This window comes from Panthera onca, chromosome E2, assembly GCF_046562875.1.
Source record: "Panthera onca isolate mPanOnc1 chromosome E2, mPanOnc1 haplotype 2, whole genome shotgun sequence".
Taxonomy (NCBI): domain Eukaryota; kingdom Metazoa; phylum Chordata; class Mammalia; order Carnivora; family Felidae; genus Panthera; species Panthera onca.
In genome coordinates, this window is record NC_138353.1 from 9,213,142 (window position 1) to 9,238,881 (window position 25,740).

Here is a 25,740-nt window from a genome sequence, read left to right on the forward strand (position 1 = left end):
AGAATGCATGTGGCCAGGCAGTTGACGGAAGTCAGCCCCATGGGACTGAAATGAACATCAGAACACATGTCCCACAGCAGCATCACAAAGACCACATACTCAGACCATAATGCAGCCAAATCATGACCAATAACAACCAACTGACAACAAAAATGTTATCCCAGAGCACACCAAACCCCAACTTGAATTAAAGGAGGCTCAGGGGCGCCTGGGTGGCTCAGTTGGTTAAGTGTCCAGCTTTGGCTCAGGTCATGGTCTTGAGGTCCATGAGTTCAAGCCCCGCATCAGGCTCTGTGCTGACAGCTCGGAGCCTGGAGCCTGCTTCGGATTCTCTGTCTCACTCTCCCTCTGCCCCTCCCCTGCTCATGCTGTCTCTCTCTCTCTCTCTCAGAAATAAGTATTAAAAAAAATCAAAAAATAAATGAGGCTCAAACGGGGCGTGGTGTTGGTGAGAACACCCGTGTGGAAATACTAACAAAGCTACTGCATATTGAAAATTCAGAGCTGGAAAGGCACACAGAGAGCATATTCATCATCTCGGAGGATTTTATTAGAGAACCAAAACTGGAAAGGAATGAATTTTGGTCCCAGATGAAGGATGAGGCAAGGCAGTGGCAGCAATCCTAAATTTACTGTGTTTCTCTCCTACTATGTATTCATCTGTGCCTTGGAAGCAGGGAGACTTTCCTGGATCTATTACAATCTTAGAATCATCTCCAGGATGTAGTCTTTTGGGTAACTTAAGGGACGAATGTTTAAAGAGGTGTTTCTCATGTTCCTTACTCCCACGACGAGTCTCCAAAGTGTGAATTCGTGCAAGGATTACACTGAGACAACCTTGAAGGTTTTTCCAGATTCCTTAGATTCACAGGGCGTGTCTCCAGTGCAAGGGGAAACGTCTAGCAAAGCTGAAAAAAGATGACAAACTTTCCAGAGACCTTACCTACATACGGTGTGAATATGTCAAGGTGTTGGGTTCTCACATTTCTGTCGTTCAGGGAAGACTCGAGCTCCCTCCCAAAACGTCCTCATGTGCTCGTTATTTCGAGAAAACTAATGAAACTTCTCCCACATTCCTTTCATTCGCAGGACCCCTCTCAACTGTGAGTTTCGTTTTGTTTTGTTTTTTTTCAAGTTTATTTATTTAGGCAATCTCCACAGCCCACGTGGAGCTTGAAGGCGTGACTTTGAGATCGCGCTCTTCCAAATGGGCTAGCCAGGTGCCTGTCAACTGTGAGTTTTTAGGTGGTTTTTAAATCTGTGAGAACTGATGAAGGCTTTCCCACATTCCTCGCATTTATAGGGTTTTTCTACGATATGAACCCTTCTATGTTCGGCAAGCTTTGAGAACTCATTGAAGGTCTCCCCACATCGCCCACATTTATAGGGCTTCTTGATAATGTGCTTTTGTAAGTGTTTGTTAAGGTGTAAGGAATACTTAAAGGCTTTCCCACATGTCTGGCATTCGTAGGGTTTCTCTCCGGTGTGAATTTCCATGTGTCTCACAAGAGACGACTGATACAGGTAAGATTTCCTACATTCTTGACATTTGTATTTCCCCCCTCCGGGCTTAGTCTCCTTGCGTGAGTCAGAATTTGCAGGGTGGGCAAAGGATTTCTCATCTTGCTTATTCTCATGATTTGCCTCTGCCATACAGGATTGCCTCTGTGCCTCATGGATCGAGCTATCTTGGAAGGTGATTCCACACGGATCGGACGCGTAGGTTTTCTCTGTAACGTGAGTCCTGCATACGTTGAGGCAAACGTCTTCACCAAAGGCTTTTCCAAATGGATCCCATTCATGAACGTCCGTCCCCATGCGAATGTTATTATGGCTGTGAAGCACATTGTTGTAATCATGAGGCCACACGTTTGACTCCGGCCCCATCTGACTCCTCACAAACGGGATCAAGACAATGCTTTGCCATAAGAGTCTGTCATATCCGTAGTTTTTATAGATCTTTTGATTACTGGTTAGGACAGGATTTTGTTTCAGGATATCTGAGCCCCAGTTTGGGATACGGTTTCTTGAGGCATCTCTCCGGGAAGGCACAAGCTTGGAGCCTGGTTTAGGATTGTCCTTCGTTTCGCGATATTCACAGATTCTGACCGGAGACTCGCCCTTCTTGTGAACGCCCGCAGCTTGCTGCCACTTTGGGTCCCTTTGCTTGGGCGGCTCCCCCGTCTCATGGCATTTCCAGTCTTTTCCCCGCGGGGAGGGCCGGGAACTGCGGCTCACGGCACACACTCTGTTCGCTCCTTGAGGGGTCTTCTCGGCGAGAATGTCCTGCCGGGGGGTTGAGTTTTGGGTCTTATGTTGATTCAGCGAGTCTGAAATAAAGTGCACAAAAGTCAAGTTCTTTGTTGAGAGTCAAGGTGGGTTGGGGAGGATAAGACAGGGAAGTGTCCAGGTGGGTTTCTTGTCAAACGGTCACTCTGCACGAGAGGGAAGGAAGAGTGAGCAAGAGAGCGGAAAGACATCAGGATTTGGGCCGTGCCGGGAGCTCGACTGCAGTGAGGACGGGTGCTGTGTGGACGGGACCTGCTATGAAACGCTTGTTCAGGGATCGAGGAAAGGAGTCGTCAGGAAGGTGTAGCCTCATGGAAGAGAACCGGACAAAGAGTCTGCCATGGACTGTTTTTGTGTCGCCCAGAAATCCATTATGTTGAAGCCCTCATCCCCCATGTGATGAGGGGATTTGCAGGGGGGGCCTCTGGGAGGTAATCAGGTCTAGATGAGAATGTGACGGTGGGGCCCCCACGATGGGACTGGTGTCCTTACAAAAGCAGAACGGAGCTCGCTCTCTCTCTAGCACGTTGAGGACACAGCAAGAAGGCGGCCGTCTGCAAACCAGGAAGAGAGGCCTGGCTGGGAACCAAACCTACTGGCACCTTGACCTTGGACTTCCCAGTGAAGAGACAAATGTGTGAAAGCCACCTGGAACATGGTATGGCGTCAGCCCGGACGGACTAAGACAGAGTCCATGTGTGACTTTAAAGGGGCACAGGTCTTTGGGACAAAAAGAAAGAATAAAAGCCTGGACGATTCTGATGTGTCTTAGAGTCTTTGCTTGCCTCCCAGATGAAATGGATTCTTTCTTTTTATTATTCTTAAGGAGAGGGACACAGAGAGAGAGAGAGAGAGAGAGAGAGAGAGAGAGAGAGAATATCCCAAGCCCCACAGGGCCCGCTGCGGGGCTCAAACCCATGAACCATGAGATCGTGACCTGAGCCGAAACCAAGAGTTGGACGCTTGACCGACTGAGCCACCCAGGCGCCCCCCCCCCCCCCCCCATGCCCAACCAATGTGGAAATGTTGATGAGGAACGCATCTCAGCCCTGTGGAAAACAGCGGTGGTTCCTCAAAAAGTGAAACAGAGAATTACCATACGACCCGGCCAATCCATTTCCCGAGTATCTACCCACGGGAGTTGAAAACAGACGTCGTAACAGATACAGGTATAGGCGTGTTCACACAGTGGAAATAAATCAACTGCCCATCAAGCAGATGGTGGAGAAACAAAAGATAGTCTGGCCACAGACCCTCTGTGATGCGCGGATAGCTGATGGCAAGAGGGCTGGACCTCGAAAGCATCGTATCAAGTGAAAGAAGACAGACACGGACGACCACGTTTTGTCTCATTCCACGTATATGAAATATCTAGCATAGGTCAATCTACAGAGACAGAAAGCAGATTAGTGGTCGCCCAGGGCTGGAGGGGAGAGTAAGGGAGTGACCGCTTCGTGGCCCAGAAGGTCTCCTTCTGGGGTGCTGGCAGCTCGGAGCCTGGAGCCTGCTTCAGATCCCGTGTCTCCCTCGCTCTCTGCCCCTCCCCTGCTCGCACTGGGTCTCTCTCACCAATAAGCAAAAGAAAAATAAATTCCACCTCGTAAAATCCTTCCTTGTGAGGATTCCTATCTGCCTGGCGAGCAGGTGCAGGGATCAACTTACCCCCCTGCACCATTCCCAGACCTGCTCCTTGCTCGTCCAAATGGGAGACCAGACTAGGGGGTGCCTCATTGAGATCCTGGTCACGGTGGGGGGTGGGGGGTGGGGGGTGGGGGGTGGGGAAGACAGCGGTGCCAGAAACAGAAACTCCCTGAAGCAGGGGTTCTGAAGCCAAGCAAGTATGACTCTGCCGCACCTAAGCGGTCCCTCCGCTTCCCTCACGAATGCGCCAACACCCTCTGCGCTCTGTGTTCACCCACCTAAGGATCCCCCGAGGGCTGTGAATCGTGAAACGAATACAAATGTACCGCAACGGACAGAGTTCCCCTCTCATGGGGTCAAACCCTGCGTCCACCCCCGGGGGGCCAGGGGCCGCAGCGCCGCTGCTTAACGGTCCTGGCCCCGTTTCTCAGCACCCCTCCGGGAACTCAGGAAGGGCCAGACTCGCGTTGGGCCCCCACGGGTAAGCGAGGGAGGGTAGCATCCTCACCCACGGAGGCCAGGTTCCTGCAGTTCTCCAGCATCACGTCTCTGTAGAGATTTCTCTGCGCAGGGTCCAGCAGGGCCCATTCCTCCTTGGTGAAATTCACGGCCACGTCTGTGAAGGTCACGGCGTCCTAAAACAACACGCCCGTTTGGGGCGCTGTTACCGGCGGAGTCGCGACCCTTCCCGAGGACAGGCCGAAGTCCTAACCGCCCCCCCCAGTACCTATGAATGTGACCCCGATTTGGAAATGAGGCATTTGCGGATTCGCAAGGGGTACCAGGAGGTCACGCAGGAGTAGGTGGGCCCTATTCCAATCGACCGAGGTCTCACAAGAAGAGGAAATCTGGACACAGACACACGGAGGGGAAGAATGTCACACGATATTCTTCAGAAGTGGAGACTGGGGTGGGTTGTCTGCAACGAAGGCGGGCCAAGGAAAGGCGTTTGCCAGTCGTATATTAAGCTAGCCCACCTCTCGGGGCGCCTGGGTGGCTCAGTCAGCTAAGCATCCGACTTCATTTTGGCTCAGTTCATGATCTCAGGGTTCGTGAGTTCGAGCCCCACATCAGGTTGAACTGAGATGTGCTGAGAGTTCTGCTTTGGCTTCTGTGTGTCCCTCTCTCTCTGCCCCTCTCCCACTCGGGCTGTGTGTCTCTCTCTCTCTCAAAAATAAACAAACACTTAAAAAAAAAAAAGAATGAGTGAGATCTCTTATCCACGGATGTAAAGTGATATCACGTGGTCTGTGTGTGTGTATATATATATATATATATATATATATATATATATACATACACAGACACACACACAATTTAAGGGAAAGAGAGAGAGAGTGTGAGGGGGGGAGGGAGGGGCAGAGGGAGAGAGAGAGAGAGAGAGAGAGAGAGAGAGAATCCCAGGCAGGCACCACACTCAGCTCGGAGCCCGATGTGGGGCTCGATCCCATGACCCTGGGATCACGACATGAGCTGAAGCCGAGAGTTGGACACAGCCGACTGAGCCACCCAGCTGCCCCCAAACCCTGTTATATAGACTTTAATTAGGAACGAGGTAATGTTCACACATTCGATAAGAAAATCCCCCAAATAGGGAAAGTCAAATAAATGACGCCAGGAGCCCATCAAGCCGGCAGATCAACCACTTGGGGTGGAAAGTTAATTTGAGGGATGCTACAACCTTAGCACGTAATAATAGCCCGTCATCCGAAAGAAAGGAAACTACGCCTTACTGCTAGGCCAATATTGACCCTGCTTCTTACAGAAGATATTTCTTAAAGAAATACCTTACAGATATTTTATTTATTTTTTATTTTTCTTTAATGTTTATTTATTTTTGAGAGACAGACAGAGCGTGAGTGGGGGAGGAGCAGAGAGAGAGGGAGACACAGAATCCGAAGCAGGCTCCGAGCTCCGAGCTGTCAGCGCAGAGCCCGACGCGGGGCTCGAACCCACGAACTGTGAGATCATGGCCTGTGCCGAAGTCGGACGCTTACCGACTGAGCCACTCGGGCGCCCTCTTATAGATATTTTATACACACTGCAGGATCAGTCAAAGGGACTGTGTTCATAAGGAAGCAAGGTTTTTAGCCCGAGAAGAAAGATTTCAAATCTAAAATTTTAAGAAGTCAGGGGGCACGCCTGGGTGGCTCAGTCGGTTGGGCGTCTGACTTCGGCTCAGGTCATGATCTCACAGTTCACGAGTTCCAGTCCCGCGTCGGGCTCTGTGCTGACAGCTCGGAGCCTGGAGCCTGCTTCGGATTCTGTGTCTCCCTCTCTCTCTCTCAAAAATAAATAAAAACATTAAAAAGTCAGGGCGCCTGGTTTGCTCAAAGTCAGAAGAGCGTGTGACTCTTGATCTGGAGGTTGTGAGTTCGAGCCCCACGTTTGGCGAAAAGATTACTTAAAATAAATAAACTTAAAAACATTTTTTTTAGAGTTCAAAAATGGCCGACTTTAGGATAAAGTATCAGCAGGAACCACACACACACACACACACACACACACACACACACACACACACACACACTCTTCCCTGGCAAATCTCTGGAGAGAAAGCGCCCAGAAGAAATAAGCAGGAAGCCCTGAGAAATGGGCTGATTTAGGAAGAGAAAATCCACAGGGTGAGTCTGAGGGACCCTGTGCTGTCAGAAGGCGGAGAAGCCACCCTAGACTGTGTTAAGAAATACAGAGGCTGGAAAGAAAGAAAGAAAGAAAGAAAGAAAGAAAGAAAGAAAGAAATACAGACATTGACTGTTAAGGGTCTGCCAATGGCCCAGTTTGGGAGATTCTGAACCCTAACTGTGCAACTGATTGAAACGGACTGGTTACTAACATGCGAACTCATCATGATCCCCAAAAAGGGGAAACCAAAGGGGCCATAAAACAGCACTTCTCGGGGCACCTGTGTGGCTCAGTCGGGGAAGGCATTAGACTCTGGATTTCGGCTCAGCTCATGATCTCTTGGTTCGTGAGTTTGAGCCCCGCGTCGGGCTCTGGGCTGACAGAGCCTGCTTGGGGTTCTGTCTCCTCTCTCGCTCCCTCTGCTCCCCTCCCCCGCTTGTGATCTCTCTTAAAAAAAAAAAAATTAAATAAATAAGAATAAAAGAAAACAAAAACCCTCAGGGGGCGCCTGGGGGGGCACAGCCAGTTAAGCATCCAACTCTGGATTTTGGCTTCAACTGCACCAGGGAGCGGTCACGTGGCTGGGACCTTCCCACGCACCAACTGTTCCCGGGTGGTCAACGAAAGGGAGGGGAGCGAGTGCCCCGTCACACCATGAGCCTGTACGAGGAACGAATGGCACCTATGCCTGGTGTTTGCACCCTGCCTAAAAGGAATCCCACTCCCGGGGCGCCTGGCTGGCTCAGTTGGGAGAGGGTGCGATTCTTCTTTTTCTTTCTTTTTTTTTTTTTTTAGTATATATTTTTTAATGTTTGTTTATTTGGGCGGGGAGGGGCAGAGAGAAAGGGAGAGAATCCCAAGCAGGTTCCACGCTGTCGGCGCCGATCCCGACGTGATATGCACTGTGTACTGTAATTTCTATATGGAAAACTGTTGTGTGGGGCACCTGGCTGGCTCAGTCAGTACAGCATGCGACTCCGGACCTTGAGGTCACGGGTTCGAGCCCCATGTTGGGCATGGAGCCTACTAACAACAAAACAAGACAAAACCAAAAAACCTGTTGTGTGGATGCAAACTGCCACAATCATATTGTGAAAAACATTTCTTTTACACAGAAAACCTGATAGCCCTGGGGCACCCGGGGGGCTCAGTCGGTGAAGCGTCCAACTTTGGCTCAGGTCACAATCTCGTGGTTTCTGGGGTCGAGCCCCACTTCAGGCTCTGTGCTGTCAACGGTGGGCGGAGCCTGCTTCGGATCCTCTGTGCCCCTCCCTCCCCCACCCAACTCTCAAAAGTAAATATTAAACATTTTTAATTAAAAAAAAAAAAAAAAGAGGTTGCCTGGGTGGCTTGGTCGGTTGAATGTCCGACTTCAGCTCAGGTCATGATCTCAGGGTCCGTGAGTTCGAGCCCCGCATCGGGCTCTGTGCTAATGGCTCGGAGCCTGGAGCCTGTTTCGGATTCTGTGTCTCCCTCTCTCTGACCCTCCCCTGTTCATGCTCTGTCTCTCTCTGTCTCAAAAATAAACATTAAAAAAAAAATTAAAAAAGAAAAAGAAAATCTGACAGTCCCAAATCTACTACCTATAATCCTACTCCAAGATTTATATTGTGGAACTGCCTTCCGAAACTGAATCGGGTTCCCCAGGCCTGGGGAGGAGCCTGGGCCTGGGATTTCTAACAAGGTCCCATTTGTTGCCCATTTTGCTGGACTGCAGCCCGCACTTTACCAGCCGAGTGGCAGGGGACACTCTTCCGCGTGAGAAGCAGGAAGGACAAAAGTGATCCCGGCAGTTCTGTCCGAGCAGCAGCCAAGGTGGGGACGGTTCCACATCCCTAAGCAACGGAGGGGCGGACTCAGTGACACCCTGCAGAAACCTGGGAACTGCACTGTTTTCAGGGGAGACGTGTTGAGGCGCAAGGGGTGAGATGTCGCGATATCTAAAAGTCTCTCTCCGGTGGTTCAGCAAAAAACAAACAAAAAAAAAGTGTGCACGAGCATCTGTGAACACACACGCGCATACAGACAGCAAACAGGGCAACCTGCGTACCTGACTTTACGCAACCATGTGTTCATATACAGACAGCAAATAAAGCAAAATATTAGCAAATCTGCGAATCTTTACGGTTCCATGGGTATTTGTTTTATTATTACTATACATTCACCGCAGGTCTGAAAATGCTTCAACTATACACTTAACGGGGGAAAAAAAGGAAGACCGAAAGAATGATCGACAGAACATTCAAGATGGCGGGGCGCCTGGGTGGCCCAGTCGGTTGAGGGTTCAACTCTTGGTTTTGGCTCAGGTCACGGTCTCAGGGTTCGTGGGTTTGAGCCCCGAGTCAGGCTCTCAGCTGACAGTGCAGAGTCTGCTTGGGATTCTCTCTCTCTCTCTCTCTCTCTCTCTGCCCCACCCCCACTCGAGTGCATGCTCTCTCTCAAAATAAATAAACTTAAAAAGAATTTCAAGATGGTGATTAACCCCAGAAGGAAGCAGGGCAATGGGGTCAGGCAGGGATGGGCCGAGGGCCTCTAAACAACAGCAGTGTCTGATTCCTTAACCTGAGGACCTACCTACTTATTACATTATTTTAAAAATTCTGGGGAGCCTGGGTGGCTCGGTTAAGTGTGCGACTTCGGCTCAGGTCATGATCTCGCAGTCTGTGAGTTCGAGCCCCGCGTGGGACTCTGTGCTGACAGCTCAGAGCCTGGAGCCTGCTTCCGATTCTGTGTCTCCCTCTCTCTCTGCCTCTCCCCAACTCATGCTCTCTCTCTCTCAAAAATAAATAAAACTTGAAAAAAAAAATTTTTTTTAAATCTATTTGTGGGGTACCTGGCTGGCTCAGTCAGTAGAGCGTGCAACTCTTAATCTGAGTCCCGAGCTCAAGTCCCCTGTTGGGCATGGAGGCTACAACTAAAATAAAATAATTAAAATAAAGTAAAATAAAATAAAACTAATAAAAAATAGAATAATTCTACTTGTTAAGTTTTATGTACTCTTGTCTTTATGAAATTTTTCACAAACTTAATTCATATATTAAAGCTTAATTTTATTTATTCTGCCATGTAATCTTACAGCCAATCCATCCTGGCTTTTGTTTTATTTTTATTTACTTTTGAAAAGATTTTATTTTAAGTAATCTCTATCCCCAATGTGGGGCTCGAACCCACAGTCCTGAGATCAAGAGTCCCACACTCTGCTGACTGAGCCAGGCAGGTACCTCTCATTCTTGGCTTTAAAAAGCTTAGTAGTACAGGGGCTCACGGCTGGATGTTTGTAAAGCGCACGACTCTTGATCCCAGGGTTGCGAGTTCGAGCCCCGTGTTGGGTGCAGAGGTTGCTTGAAAATAAAATCTTTAAATAGCGAGAGAGGGGGAAGAAAAGCTTAGTACAAATGAACTTTCTAATTTTTTTAGATGTTTATTTATTTTTGAGAGAGAGAGAGAGAGAGAGAGAGAGAGAGAGAGAGAGAGAGAGGCAGACACAGAATCTGAAGCAGGCTCCAGGCTCTGAGCTGTCAGCCCAGAGCCCGATGCAGGGCTCAAACTCACAAACCAAATTCCCACATCTTCTTAAATATACTGATTCCGTTTAAGAAAGAGGCAACCATACTACGTTGGTCTCAAAAATGTCACCGGTTTAGGTGGGTTCCCCTTGTATTCACTACTCTGGGGTTTACGCGAACCCAGGTTTTCACAAAATAGAACTGTGACCCTCAAATAATATAAAGTCATTAGGTGCTTGGGGCAAACAGGAGACTTTTAGGCAACTCTGCCATTGTGAATGAACCGCCTCCCAGCCATTCGTCCGGTCCCCCGAGTTGCAATCAGACAAGGATGAAACCAGCAGCAAAGACAAAAGGACTTTTGTCCCTCCCACCCCCCTCCCCCCTTACTCAACTGTTTTCTAACTCACTGATAAACTTTATCCCCTAAAACTTGTAGCCCATTTGACATCCTATCATATCGGAAAGAAGAGAACATTCCACTCTTGCCTGGGGGATCTTGAGTCACTGGGACAGAGAAGCGGCCTCGCCTCCGATCTGCAACCTGGGGCAGGACTCCTGATAAGGGGTTTGGGACACAACATTCCACATCTATCTTGACCTTGTAGTTTCCAAGGGAACGTCCAGACCAGATAACTCCTTTACCCTGGGCTCAGTTTGAGCCTATCTAAGCCCGGATCCATTTACATACACCTACCCTGAATTACTACCACCTCCCCCCCCACCCCCCCACCTTGGGATCCTATAATAACGCCAACCCTTCCTTCCGCAGGTTCCTCTCAGGTGCAATCGATCTCTCTCCTTGCAACAAACCATTACAACGGGGGCTCCAGGTGAGTCCCGGGCGATCTCAGACACATTATAATGTTTGGGACAGTGGGAGAAAACAAACGAACAAAGAGAATGTGTAATTTGGGGTCGTCTCAGGGAAGCAGGTGGGAAAGAAAACCCCCACGTCTGGCAGATAGAGCGCATCCCCCCTCCCTGTGCGCGGAGCTTCCCGTGAACCAGACCTTCCTGGAGGAGACTAAGGACAGGCAATTTGTTCAGACCATGGGGTTCCATGCTGACAACTTCACTTGAACTCCTTTCAACGTGTTCTTTTAGAAACGCTCTCTACGGAGGTCTCAGTCCCCACCCCCCCCCAAGAAAGAAAGTGCTCACTGGACCAAACCCACACCCCGAAATCCTTTCTCTAGGAGAGGAGAACCCGATGGCCACCCTCTCCATGTGAATGTGCCCGGAATTTTCCTAATCGCTGAGGGACTCCCAACACTTAATGGGTCTGAACAGCCCCCCTCCCCCGTCCCTGCCCTCCCTCCCCAACCCCTTCCTCCCCCTCCCCCCCCCCCCCCCCCCCCCCCCCCCCCCGCTGCACGCAGGTATCTCCCTGTCCACTCCAGGGACCACAGCGTGGAGGGACCGCCCCTTCCCCCGGGGGCTTTTAGGGCTCAGCACGTGGGCCACTCTCGGCTTCCCCTCTCCTCCAGGGCGGAGGCAATCAGGCTTCCGCAGACAGCTGCCCCCGACTCCCCGGGATCCGACCCGGTCCCGCCCGCGGTGTTGGATCGTGCGACAAGCCGGCACACTCACCATCCCCGCTGCACCGGCTTCTGGACGCGTCTGTGGGTGGCGCCGCCCAAGAGCTCATTCCCTGCACCGGATAGAGGGTTGCAGGGCTGCAGACGAGAGGGGTGGGATTGCAAAAAGAACAATTAAGTAAGCAAATAAAATAAAAAACCACGCCCTCACCCCCCCCACCCCCCCCCCCAACAGGGATCGACGACAGAGATTCATCCTGCGCGGGCCTTTTGTATCTGCTTCCGGACCCCGGCTCCTCAAAATGGACGGTTTAAGGGGTGGGAGCAGGGGAAGGAGGAGCCAGCAGGAAGGGGATCCCGGGACTTGCCCCCCCCCCCCGAGCCCCACCCTGGGACCCCACCCCCCACCCCCCACCCTCGCACCCAGGGTCTCCCCAGCCACTTCTGCTCCTTAGAGGCGTCCAGAAAGAGAGGCGCTTCCCAAGGAAAGGAAGACTTTTTTCTGCCCTGGAAGAGGGCACGGTCGGGAGGAGGGGTCCTCAGTTTCCCTCTTTTCCTTCCGCCGCCTTCCTCACCCCGCGAGCGTTGACCAGCCGGTGACCTGCGAGGTCCGCGCCAACAGTTGTAACAAAATACTGTGCTGACCGTTACTGGGACTGAACCGGCGACCCTCCCGCGAGGAACGAGAACGTCCTCCGATCCCCGATTCCAGGAAAAGAGAACAGCTGCCTGAATCCAGCCGGAGAGGACGCGGCCCCCGCTCCCCGCGACCCTGTTAAAACAACAACAACAACAACAACAACAAATCACCTACATCTGTTTAAACTGGAGGGTCACCTGACCTGCAGGTGCCGGCGAAGAGCGTCCGCGGAATAACTTCAACCCCGACTGGGGATTTCTTTTGGAAGGTCCCCAGCCAGGCCTGATTAACATCCCCGCCCCCCAACCCCGCCCCGTTCCCGCCCCCTCCCCGCCCCACCTCCACCCCTGCTCCACCCCTCCTCCCCTCCTCCCCTCCCCCAAAGACAGAGGCCAGCCCAGCCAGCTCCCCGGCTCTCTAGGAAAGGGCAGGGAACCGCTAAAAGTCAAGTCAATTAACATTTTATGAAATGTCTCCTCTCTAGAAATGCAATTCTACCCTAAAGCTTACATTGCCTATTAGTACCCTGCACCTAAACTCGTCTTTTAAAAAGTAATCGCCCACCCAAGGTGAGTCTTGAACTCACAACCCTGAGATCAAGAGTCCAATGCTCCACTGACTGAGACAGCTGGGTGCCCCTAAACTTGTGTTGGAAAAAAGACTTCATGGGGGCGCCCGGTTGGCTCAGTCCGTGGAGCACGCGACTCTCGATCTTGGGGTTGTGAGTTCAAGTCCCACATTGGGTGTAGAGATTACTTAAAAAAAAAAAAAGCACACAAAAAAACACTTCTGGGCGCCCGGGTGGCTCAGGTGGTTAAGCTAAGCGGTCGACTTTGACTCAGGTCATGATCTCCCCGTTCCCGAGTTCGAGCCCCGCCTGGGGCTCCGCGCTGACAGCTCAGAGCCTGGAGCCTGCTTCCGATTCTGTGTCTCCCTCTCTCTGCCCCACCCCTGCTTGCGCTCCGTCTCCGTCTCTCCTCTCTCTCTCTCTCTCTCAACATTAAATAAGCCTTAAAAGGGGCGCCTGGGTGGCGCAGTCGGTTAAGCGTCCGACTTCAGCCAGGTCACGATCTTGCGGTCCGTGAGTTCGAGCCCCGTGTCAGGCTCTGGGCTGATGGCTCGGAGCCTGGAGCCTGTTTCCGATTCTGTGTCTCCCTCTCTCTCTGCCCCTCCCCTGTTCATGCTCTGTCTCTCTCTGTCCCAAAAATATATAAAAAAAAAAAAATAAAAAATAAGCCTTAAAAATTTTTTTAAAATATATTTTAAGAAGACTATTATTATTACGAAAGCAGTATTGGGTTTACAACGAAACTGAGGTACAGAGATTTCCCATATGCCCCCGTCCCCAAACATGCACAGTTTCCTCCCGTATCAACATTAGGCACCAGAATGCTACTTTTTTTCACTTAAATTTTAAGTAATTTATTTTTAATTAATTATTAATTATTTTAATTAATTTATTGTTCACGCTGGGCGTGAAGCCCAATGCGGGGTTCCAACTCACCACCATGAGATCAAGACCTGAGCTGTGATCAACAGTCAGCTGCTTAACTCACTGAGCCACCCATGTGCCCTGTACTTTTTTTTTTTTTAAACTAGAGACGAACCTACATTGAATACGGGGTAATCACCAAAGTGATTACACAGTTTACTGTGTGTTTGGGTTCACTCTTGGTGTTGTATGTTCTTTTTTTTTTTTAAACTATTTTATTTATATTTTATTTATAAATCATCTCTACCCCCAACATGGGGCTCGAACTCACAACCCCGAGATCAAGAGTCGCCTGCTTCTCCGACCGAAGCAGTCAGGTGCCTCTGATGTTGTATATTCTGTGGATTTGGGCGAATGTATAACGACCCGTGTCCACTTTTATACAGTGTTTTCACTGCCCCCCAAATCCTCTGCGCTCTATGCATCTCCCTCCACCCCCACCTACACTGCGACAGAGTTTTTGTTGTGATAAAATATACAGCAACAGACATGTCCCCTTTAACCATCCTTAAGGGTACAGTGCAGTGGCATTCAGCACATTCACACTGTTGTGCAAACATCACCACCGTCCGTCTCCAGAACCTTTTCATCTTTCCAAGCTAAAATTCTGTATCCTGTCCACTGAGAGAAAACCGACCTCTGTTCACCACCGCCTGGGAAACAGTCTTCTCCGTTGCTCTGAAGACTGCTCCAGGGACGCCTGGGGGGCTCTGTCCCTTAAGCGTCTGACTTCAGCTCAGGTCATGATCTCGCAGTTTGTGGGTTCCAGCCCCGCGTAGGGCTCTGTGCGGGCAGCTCAGAGCCTGGAGCCTGCTTCCGAGATTCTGTGTCTCTCTTGCTCTCTGCCCCTCCCCCACTCGCTCGCGCACGTGCGCGCGCGCGCTCTCTCTCTCTCTCTCTCAAAAATAAATAAACATTAAAAGAACTGCTCCAAAGCTTGTTAGCTGCTGGGGATCATATATACAAAAGGGAGAAGCATATCTTTGTTTGCAACCAGTTCTCCAAATACTTGAGCGTCACAAGGTGTAATTTGTTTCCGGCCTAAAAATTACGTCTCCATGGAGACAGGAGAGAGACCCTCAAGTCACCTCAATACATTATGTATCTATCCTATCTGATTAAAAATATTGCTTGCGTGCCTCTGCTTAACCGGGTTTTCAGCTCTTCCTTTTTTTTTTTTTTAATTCTTAAACAATTTTTTTTAATGTTTATTTCTTTTTGAGAGAGGGAGAGGGACAGAGCATGAGCAGGGAAGGGGCAGAAAAAGAGGGAGACACAGAATCTGAAGCAGGCGACACGGGGCTCGAACTCACGAACCCGAGAGATCGTGACCTGAGCCGAAGTCGGACGCTCAACAGACTGTCACCTGAGTGCCCCAGTTGTTTTTGATTCTTCCTTGAGGTCACTTGAGATGGTCACAGAAGGCTGACATCAGTCACTTGCCACAATTTGAGTGCTTGCTCCCTGCTTCCTTTTCCCTCCAGCCCTTGATAACGTCTATCTGCTTTCCCTCTCTACAAATGACAGTTCTAAGTGCTTCATAGAGGGGCACCTGGGTGGCTCAGTTGGTTAAGCATTTGATTCTTGATTCTGGCTCGGGTCATGATCTCACAGTTCACGAGTTTGAGCCCTGCATCGGGCTCTGTGCTGATAGCTCATGAGCCTGCTTGGGATTCTCTCTCTCTCTCAAAATAAACAAAAATAAACTCTAAGTACCTCATAGAATTGGAAGCATATAATACGTGTCCTTTTGTGTCTGGCTTTTTTATTTGACATAATGTTTTCAGGGTCCACCCGTGTCATAGCCTGTGTCAATGCCTCATGCACCTTTTTAATGGGTGAATAATATTCTATTGTATGGATACATCACATTGGGTTATCCCTGCATCCATCTACAGACCGGTGGGTTGTCTTCAACTTTTGGCTATTGTGAATTATGCTGCTATAAACATGGGTGGAAAGGGGCACTGACAGCAGCCTGATGTGGGGCGTGAACCCATGAACCAGAAGATCATGACCTGAGGCCGAAGTCAGACATTTAATCGACTGGGCCACCCAGGCACACTCATTTTTATTTTTAAAAGATATTTTTACTGGGTATAGAATTCTAGATTGGCTTTTTCTCCTTGGCACTTTGAAGACATCATTCCATAACTTTCTCTGTGGTCTGATCTTTCTATTGGAAATTCAGCTGTCATTATAATTTTTATTCTTTTAAAGGTAATATGCACTCCCCACCCCCTCCCCAATACTGCTAAGATTTTTTTTTAAGGTTTTATCTTTAAGTAATCTCTACACCCAATGTGGGGCTTGAACTCACAACCCCAAGATCAAGAGTCGAGCCCTCTACTGACTGAGCCGCCAGGTGCCCTCTTTTTCCATTCTTTTTTGTATTTCCTTCTCTTATACTCCATTCGGGTTTGCTTCCCCTACCAACCTCCTGTTCTTTGTTATTTTCTTCAGCTGTGCATAATCTGAGATTATTCATAAAAACTCATAAAGAATTAATTATAAAAGTGCTTTTCATCTCATGCTTCACCCCAGAGCTTCTCTGCTTCTGCAGGAAGTGATCTTGGGGGAGCCCACGTGGCCACTCGCACTGGTATGTGTTCCAACCTGAAAGTGGGAAGGCATCACACTTTCTTGGCAGCCCCTGACTGAAGGCTGATGGGAACCAGAGAGAAAAAGGCCAGCCCCCTGCCCTCTGTCCCAACAGAATGTCCCTACATTCCTTGTAGTTCCTCAAAAGATACCCAGAGGCACCTGGGTGGCTCAGCCGGTTAAGTGACCTTGCTCGGGTCATGATCTCACAGTTTGTGAATTTGAGCCCCGCATCTGGCTCTGTGCTCTCATCTCAGAACCCGCTTTGGATCCTCTGTCCCCCCCCCCCCTCCCCTGCTGTGCTGACAGCTCAGAGCCTGGAGTCTACTTTGGATTCTGTGTCTCCGTCTCTCTCTGTCTCCACCCACCCCCCACCCCATGCTCGCTCTCTGTCTCTCTCTCTCAAAACCGAATAAACATTAAACAATTTTTTAAAAATAAATAAAACATTAAAAAAACCTCACAAAACTTCAGGGGACCCAGTCACAGGGTTACACACATGAATAATATTTACACACACACACACACACACACACACACACACACACACACACAGAATTCTTGTTACACCATTGCTTAAAGTGGGAACCAGAGCGATATTATTTATTGGGGTGCCTGGGTGGCTCAGTCAGTTAAGCATCAGCTCAGGTCATGATCTCACAGTTCCTGAGTTTGAGCCCCACATCGGGCTCTGTGCTGACAGCTTCGAGCCCAGAACCTGCTTTGGATTCTGTGTCTCCCTCCCTCTCTGCCCCTTGCCTGCTCATGCTCTGTCTCTTTCTCTCAAAAATAAAATAAAACATGAAAAAATAAGTAAAAGTTTTTATTTATTTATTTTTAAAATTTAATTTGATTTTTATTTTATTTAGTTTTTTTAATTTAAAAACATTTACATTGTTATCTCTTTGGGTCTCGATTTCATTATGGGTCCTCTGTGTGTCTGTAATACAACTTTGTTGTTTTCTCATTGATCTGTCTCGTGTTAATTAATTAATTAATTAGTTCGTGTAAGTTTAATTCTTAGTCCAGCTGGGAAACCTTGAGGGATAGAGGAAGACTTTTGCTTTCCTTGCAAAATCATTATGATGAGGAGAACAAAGAGAAGAGAAATGCAGATAAAATTAAATTTCCTTACCTCTTGCAGCCCACAGATAAATACCTGGGGACCGGAAGAGCCCCAGGGGACCTTCCTTCAGGAACTCACAGCTGCCTTAATGTTAAGGCTTTGCTAGAGACTAAAAGCAACCTTAGTTTGACATTAGTCAGGCCTCCAGGATTCTATGTCTTCTTTAACATATGGAAATCCCTTTAGAGACTTCCGTAAACTCTACCTACCCCTCCAACTTAAAAAATATATAATCAGCCGCACCTCACAATTCCGGTGCGCCTCTTTCTTTCTGCCCACGGGTCTTGTCCCCATGCTATAATCAAAGCACTTCTTTTGCACGGCAAAAACGTCTCAAGAATTCTTTCTTTCTTTCTTTCATTCTTTCTTTTAAGATTTGATTAAAAACAAAAAAATTTTTAATAACATTTATTAATTGTTGAGAGACAGAGTGAGAGCAGGGGAGGGGCAGAGAGAGAGGGAGACCCAGAATCTGAAGCAGGCTCCAGTTGCTGAGCAAGAGGTCAGCACAGAGCCCGATGCGGGGCTCGAACCCCCGAACCGTGAGATCATGACCTGAGCCAAAGTCAGATGCTTAACCGACTGAGCCACCCAGACGCCCCAGAAAGTCTTTCTTTCTTTTAAAAAAAAACTTTATTTTGTAATGTTTATTTATTTTTGAGAGAGAGACAGCACATGCGTGATTGGGGGAGGGGCAGAGAGAGAGGGAGACAGAGGATCGGGAGCGGGCTCTGTGCTGACAGCAGAGAGCTCCATTTGGGACTTGAACTCATGAACTGAACTGTGAGATCATGACCTGAGCCGAAGTCCATCACTCAACCGACTGAGCCACCCCCCGGGTGCCCCAAGAAATCCTTCTTGACTGTTGTGCTCAACAACCCAGCACCAATTATACGGTTGTTGCATCCACACGACTCCTGAAACAGAATGCTACGGGCACCAGGGACAGTCACAACAAAGTTTATTGCAATGAGAGGCAAGGCCAACGGATCGGGACCGACACTCTTGACCAGAGTGCGGCCTCGAACAGGCAGGGTACAGAGTTTTTATAGCCAACCACATTGTCTTATCATCATCACCTGGGGACAGAACAAAGGAAATAGTTCCCAGATGGGGGTGGAAACAGTTCAGACCTTCTGCAGCTAAGCCACAACCAGTTGACCTCCTTGACCCTGCCTCTGGCCCACTTTTTCAAAGTTTTCCAGTCAAACACCAATCCAGTTGATTTCCCTTGAACTTTTGTTCCCTTGATTGATAGGACAAGGCTGTTATCTCTTTACCTACAGAGTCAAATTTCCTAAGGCTATAGGTTAGCCCTACACTACAATTTAACCCTTACACTGTATCCACCTTAAACCTGCATATATTACATGTCAATATCTCCATAAAGCTGGGGAGGGGGTGATGGTGGGGGAATATACCACCCCAAAATGTCACTTTGGCATAAGGATTATTTTGAGCGTCAACAGATGCAAGACGAGCTCTCAGTCCTTCCCTTAAGTCTCTGAAAGCAGGGCACCTGGGTGGCTCAGTCGGTTGAGTGTCCGACTTCAGCTCAGGTCATGATCTCACACTCTGTGAGTTTGAGCCCAGCGTCCGCCTCTGTGCTGACAGCTCAGAGCCTGGAGCCTGCTTCAGATTCTGTGTCTCCCCCTCTCTCTGCCCCTCCCCTGCTCATGCTCTGTCTCTCTCTGTCTCAAAAATAAATTTAAAATTTTTTTAAAAAACCACTGAAAGCAGACCATAAGTGTCTCTTTGAGGAAGGTACCTGTGCTCCCTTCCCAGCTCGGGATCAGGTAGAGAAAAGCAACTTTTATCCTAGAAGGTGGGGAGTCAACGCAAAGATGAATTTGCATAAACCGACCTTCTAAAATAGCTCCTATCTTCCATTAGTTTCTCCCTATGTTTCCTAGTCCCTTCCCTCACTAGGGATTGTCCCTTAAGGCCCAAAACCTCTTTCCTACTGCTTCTTTGAGTTTCGCTTCTTTACTGTGAACTCCTGAACATAAAGCTATTAATAAATCTGTCTTTTGTTGGTTTAATTGGCAGGCCCCCAGGAGAGTAAATAAGAGGGTAGAGGAAAAATGTTTCCTCCTTTACGTGGGAAAAAACGGTACAGGAAATCACAAACACTGAAGATCACGTGACTCTGTTTACATAATGAGGATAGAGGGCCCTTTAAGAAAGGGAAAATGACTTTGTAGCATCCTCTGGCCCTATTCCTTGATTTGAAAGTGATCCACTTTGAAAATAAAATACAAAATAAAAGAAACAAGAATTTCCCCCGAAGGTATTTTCTCCTCCACCAAGGCATTTCAAAGCATGGTCTTCTATATGATATTAACTGATCTTGCTTTATGCCTGAGGGCTGAGTTCTATTTTTAAAGGGGGCGGGGCACCTGTCTGCCTCAGTCATTGGAGCCAGGGACTCTTGAAATCCAGGGGTTGGAAGTTCTTCCAGCCCCACGTTGGGTGCAGGGATTACTTACAGCTGAATGCAGGATAATGTCTCCATTAAGCCATACTCACACAATCCAGGGACGCCTGGGAGGCTCAGTCAGTTAAACATCCAACTCTTGATTTTGGCTCAGGTCATGATCTCCCGGTTCGGTTCATGACTTCGAGGCCCAAGAAGGGCTCTGCCTGAATAGCGCGGAGGATGCTTGGGATGGTCTCTCTCTCTGTCTCTCTGTCTCTGTCTCTGCCCATCCCCCGCGCTCTCTCTCAAAAATAAATAAACTTATAAAAAAAAAAAAAAGGAAATCACATACTCCAAACCAATGGCAGATCAATCACACTATTATTCCAGGCAAGGGGAGATGAAAGGAATCAAGTCCACAGTTAATCAGTACCCTGGAGAGCGGATGTCCAGCGGCCAGCCCCAAAGTGAAAGTCCCTGGAAGCTGGAGCACTTGTTGATAGGGAATGAGATGGGTCCCTGTGCGGATGGCAAGAGGATGGCCTTTGGGGGTTCTCTACTTAGCTTTCCACACTGTTGGCAAGAGTCTCCTTGACCGTGGAAGAGCCTGGTCCTTCACTCTTACAGCAAAATGATTTTTCTCTCTTAAAAAAATTTTTTTTAATGTTTATTTATTTTTGAGAGAGAGGGAGACAGAGTGTGAGCAAGGGAGGGGCAGAAAGAGAGGGAGACACAGAACCCGAAGCAGACTCTAGGCTCTGAGCTGACAGGACAGAGCCCGACGCAGGGCTCAAACTCACGGACCGCGAGATCGTGACCTGAGCCAAAGTGGGACGCTCAACCGACTGACCACCCAGGCGCCCCAAAATGATTTTACTCTTAAGAACAATTTCATTTTGGGGGCACCTGGCTGGCTCAGTCTGTAGAGCATGTGACTCCTGATCTCAGGGTCTTGAGTTCAAGCCCTACTCTGGGTGTGGAGATTACTTTTTTAAAAAAGGACAATTTCGTTTTGTCAAAAACATTACATTTCCTGTGTTAAGAGTGACAAAAGTCTTTTTGTTATGTTAATGAGTTAATGGGGTGGGTCCTCCACCCGAGGATGGGGATGGTTGCCAGAGCAACCAATCTTGTGATTGGAGGGTTGGAGCTTACACACACACACACACACACACACACACACACACACACACATGCATCCCGCCCCGCACCCCTGCCTCCCTGGAGGACAGAAGGGCTGGAGGTGGAATCAATCACCAATGGCCAGTGATTTACTCAATCATGACTATGTAAGGAAACCTCCCTAAAAACCCAAAAGGACAGGGTTCGCAGAGATTCTGGGTTGGGGAGAGAGTTGTGTCTGGAGAGGGCACGGATATAATAAACTGGCGATTTAGCAAGTAAAATGTGTCTCTGGGTTCTGTGAGCCACTCTAGCAAATTAAACCCAAGGAGGGGGTCTTAGTGATGTGAGGGAACAAAGGCATAAAAAAAAAAGCAGATACAATTAAATTTCCTTGGAACCTGCAGCCCATTGACAAATACTTGTGTCTGCCAGAGTATGAGATTCTTCCAGGAAGTTCCTACTTATCTCAGTGTTAATGCTTTGCTAAAGGGCAAAGCAAGTGGCTAACTGACAGAGATCACAGTCATGCAGGACGGGAGTCTTGATCAGTTTGCAAATGTCTTAATGATTTACAAGGAAACACAGAGCAATCTTATCAATAGCCAAACTTCCGGAAACCTGTAGATTCAATTTCCTGTGACCCTGACGTCACCTTCCCCTCCAAAGGATAGAAAATCTTATATAATCAGTCAGCCGTCACAACCCCAGGCAGCTCTATCTGCCCGCGTGTCCTGTCAGCATGCTTTAGTAAAACCACCTTTTTGCACAAAGGCGTCTCAAGAATTCTTTCTTGGCTATTGGCTCCAGACCCCATCACTTCAAACCACATCATTAGGAACCTCTGATCTGTTGCCAGTTGGTCAGAAGCACAATGCGTGGGCTTTCGACTGGTGTCTGCAGGGGTGGGGACAGTCTTGTGGGATGGAGCTCTTCACCTCATGGGAATCTGACACATCGCTGGGTAGACAGTATCCAAACTGAGGCGAATGAGGGCTCTTGGCTGGCTCAGTGGTAGAGCACATGGCTCTTGATCTCAGGATTGTGAGTTCGAGGCCCACGTTGGGTGTAGAGATTACTTAAAAATAAAATAAAATAAAATAAAATAAAAAACTGAGTCGAATTCTAGGATACCCAGCTGGTATCCTGAGAGTTGCTTTTTGGTGTGCCGTGCCCCTCCCCCACCACATACTTTGGGATTGGTACTGGAACCAAGTTAAGAGGAGAATCCATTTCCTTGCCTCTCCCAGCATCTAGAGGCTGCCTGAATTCCTTGGTCATGGCCCCTTCCTCCATCTTGAAAGTGCATCTTTTCACCAATCACTTCTACTCTCTGGTCTGTGACTGATGCTCCCAATTCCCTCTTTCTATAAGGGTCTTTATAAAGACCCTCGGGATCTTGGGGCTCATAGGTGGCTCAGTCCAGTAAGTGTCTGACTCTTGATTTTGGCTCAGGTTGTGGTCTCACATTTCGTGAGTTCAAGCCCCGCACCGGGCTCTGTGCTGACAGTTCAGAGCCCGCTTGGGATTCTCTCTCTGCCCCTCTCCTGCTCGCTCTGTCTCTTTCAAAATGAATAATAAACTTAAAAAGAGGGGGCCCCTGGGTGGCTCCGTCTGTTAAGCGTCCGAATCCGGCTCATGTCATAATTTCGTGGTTCATGAGTTGGAGCCCCGTGTCGGGCTCTGTGCGGACAGCTCGGAGCCTAGAGCCTGCTTCGGATTCTGTGTCTCCCTCTTTCTCTGCCCCTCCCCTGCTCGTGCTCTCTCTCTCAAAATAATAAACAAACATTAAAAAAAAATAGAATGGATAATGAAGATGTGGTATATATATACGATGGAGTATTACTCGGCAATCAAAAGGAATGAAATCTTGCCATTTGCAGCAACGTGGATGGAACTAGAGGGTATCATGCTAAGCGAAATTAGTCAGAGAAAGACAAATATCATATGACTTCACTCATATGGGGACTTTAAGACACTAAACAGATGAACATAAGGGAAGGAAAGCAAAAATAATATAAAAACAGGGAGGGGGACCAAACAGAAGAGACTCATAAATCTGGAGAACAAACTGAGGGTTTCTGGAGGGGTTGTGGGAGGGGGGATGGGCTAAATGGGGGAGGGGCATCAAGGAACCTACTCCCGAAATCACTGTTGCACCATAGGCTGACGCACTTGGAAGTAAATTAAACAATAAATAAGTTATTTTTAGAAAATTTAAAAACTCAGAAAGATACAGTAAAAAAAAGGAAAAAGAAAAGGCATGGCCTGTGGGTGACCGCTTCATAGGGGAGAGAGAAAATTGGGAAGGCGCTGGAAAGCAAGGGCAAATTTATCTCCACGTGGATGAATCGGACGGTATGTGAAGTACGCGAGGCATCGGGACGTGTGTATCTTCCAGACGCAGAATGCAGGTAGCTGACTCCACAGAAGGAAAACGCGACAGAGACAGGAGAGCGTGGGGGCATCGCTAACGGGCAAAGGAAAGTGTGGGTTTGAAAAATCCTCATGGGTAATTCTCTCTACACAAACTCCGGGGGAAGGCAGCAGTCTGAACCTCGTTTTCTGAGGAGACTTCTCTCCAGGGCTAATTTTAGGAATTGTTCATTTGCATACCGATGGCCAGGAATGACTCGTCTATTACCCTCATTTAGGTTGTCCTCTTTCCACCTCAGTGAAGCTCTAGAAATTAAGTATCTATGTGGCTTCAAGACTTCTGTCTTCTAGATCCGGCAGTCAGTGGCTTATGAATTAGTCATGACTTAAAGGTCTTCTTTCCAATTTTAACCCAAAACAAGTTATAACATTTTTTTCCCCCACAACGTGTGGAAAGTTTCTTGAAGAAATCATGTTATCTTGCAGAATATGAAACACTTTATCAGAGTGTGAGCTGTACCAGAGAGACCGTTGGCTTTGGTATCTGATACGTCTAGACCTGAGCCTTCCAGTAGGGTAGGTTCCGTGGCCATTTAAATTTAAATTCACTATGGGCACCTGGCTGGTTCAGTCAGTGGAGCAGAGAGGGACCCTTCTTCTTGGGGTTGTGAGTTCAAGCCCCACATTGGGGGTGGAGATTACTTAAAAATAAAATCTTTGAGGGGCGCCTGGCTGGCTCCGTTGGTTAATCGTCCGGCTCTTGATTTCGGCTCAGGTTATGCATGATCTCACTGTTTGTGAGATCGAGCCCCAGGTTGGGCTCGTGCCGACAGCGTGGAACCTGCTTGGGGTTCTCTGTCTCTCCCCTTTTTTCTTTGCCCCTCCCCTGCTCTCTCACTCTCTCTCAAAATAAATAAGTGCTTTAAAAAAATAAAATCTTTATTTTTTAAATAATTTTTTAGTGTTTATTTATTATTTATTATTATTTTGAGGAGGGGCAGAGAGAGAGGGAGACACAGAATCTGAAGCAGGCTCCAGGCTCTGAGCTGTCAGCACAGAGCCCGACATGGGGCTCGAACCCACAAACCATGGGATCTTGGCCTGAGCCAAAGTCAGATGCTTAATCGATTGAGTCACTCTTGTTTTTTAAATTATGTGTTGGTGACAGAGTTTTTTCAGTTTTCTGACTTTCTTAACTCGTTATTAAGAACAGAAGACATCTACTTCCTAGTTAGATTTTTTTTTAATGTTATTTATTTTTGAGACACAGAGAGACAGAGCATGAACGGGGGAGGGTCAGAGAGAGAGGGAGACACAGAATCTGAAACAGGCTCCAGGCTCTGCGCTGTCAGCGCAGAGCCCAAGATGGGGCTCGAACTCACAAACCATGAGATCATGACCCGAGCTGAAGTCACATGCTTAACCGACTGAGCCACCCAGGCGCCCCTTCCTAGTTAGATTTTGTATGTATACATGATGTTTCTGAAATAGGGTCTGACACTAGATCCTCCAAAAAAAAAAAAAAATTACCTGCTATTTCCCTCATGAACCCCAGTCCCAACACCATGGACAAATACAGTGATTTGATCGTAGCAAAATTATTAAGACCCAATCTGTCTTGTCGCTGAACTATCCCGCCTACAAGTCATTTGAATAGATTCTGATCATTCCAACTGCCTCCAAAGTTCTTATTCTAAGTATAAATTTCAGAAATTCATTGATCAACAAATCTGCCATATTACTGATGAGCGGCCAGAGAACACCGTTTTATAATGGAAATTTGAAGTCAAAAATATATTCAAGAACAAAGGAATTTTTTTTTTTTTGATGGTAAAAATCCAAGTTATTTGGATAAGAGGTAAATCGTATTTTTTTGGCAAGAACCATGCAATAACGCTGAATGATCAAGAAACCCCCCCAAATTGGTCTCTGGTCACCAGACATCTTTCCCAACTAATAGAATTTAGGAAAAACCTTTGTTAAATGGACACCCATTCACCTAATCTGTGTCGTGGGGACAGGTGTCTGTGACACAATAAATGACGTTTCCCCCCACTTCAAAACTCCACGAAATATATTATCTGAAGTAGGAGCAACTTCTTTCTCAACAGTATATTTTCTTAAGGCATAAACAATACAGTCAAGTGAAGATGATGCCATTTTACCCGTCTCGTGGATTTTAATGATATTTTTGCATGGAACAGGCTTTGAAATGCCCATAATCTCCGGTATTCAGATCACTGCCTTTGCCTTGAATCAGAGGACAACATTCTTTTCTTTCGTTTTCTTTTTTTTAGATTTAAAAAGAATTTTTTTAACTTGTTAAATTTATTTTTGAGAGACAGAGACAGAGCACGAGCAG

General features: G+C 47.9%; 1 protein-coding gene across 1 annotated transcript; it reads right to left on the reverse strand.

Moving 5' to 3' along the window:
• Positions 1–528: 528 nt before the first annotated feature.
• ZNF114 (zinc finger protein 114) lies at positions 529–23,652 on the reverse strand. The gene is made up of 6 exons (XM_078439219.2): positions 23,619–23,652; positions 12,178–12,242; positions 11,655–11,740; positions 8,285–8,390; positions 4,439–4,565; positions 529–2,330 (listed from the first exon to the last, which is right to left on the reverse strand). Exons 1-6 carry the CDS (start codon positions 23,650–23,652, stop codon positions 1,228–1,230), a joined length of 1,521 nt encoding a protein of 506 aa, XP_078295345.2. The 3' UTR covers positions 529–1,227.
• Positions 23,653–25,740: the final 2,088 nt, after the last annotated feature.

What these genes read in the sequence shown, in the direction of transcription:
- ZNF114 (XM_078439219.2), bottom strand. Translation starts at nt 23,652, where the DNA reads ATGAGGGTAATAGACGAGTCATTCCTGGCCATCG. An exon ending in GGCTGGTCAACGCTCGCGGG is followed by an intron (nt 11,741 to 12,177) that starts GTGAGGAAGGCG and finishes TCTCGTCTGCAG; the next exon opens with CCCTGCAACCCTCTATCCGG. An exon ending in TGTCCCCTGCCACTCGGCTG is followed by an intron (nt 4,566 to 8,284) that starts GTAAAGTGCGGG and finishes GTGTTGTTTTAG; the next exon opens with GACGCCGTGACCTTCACAGA.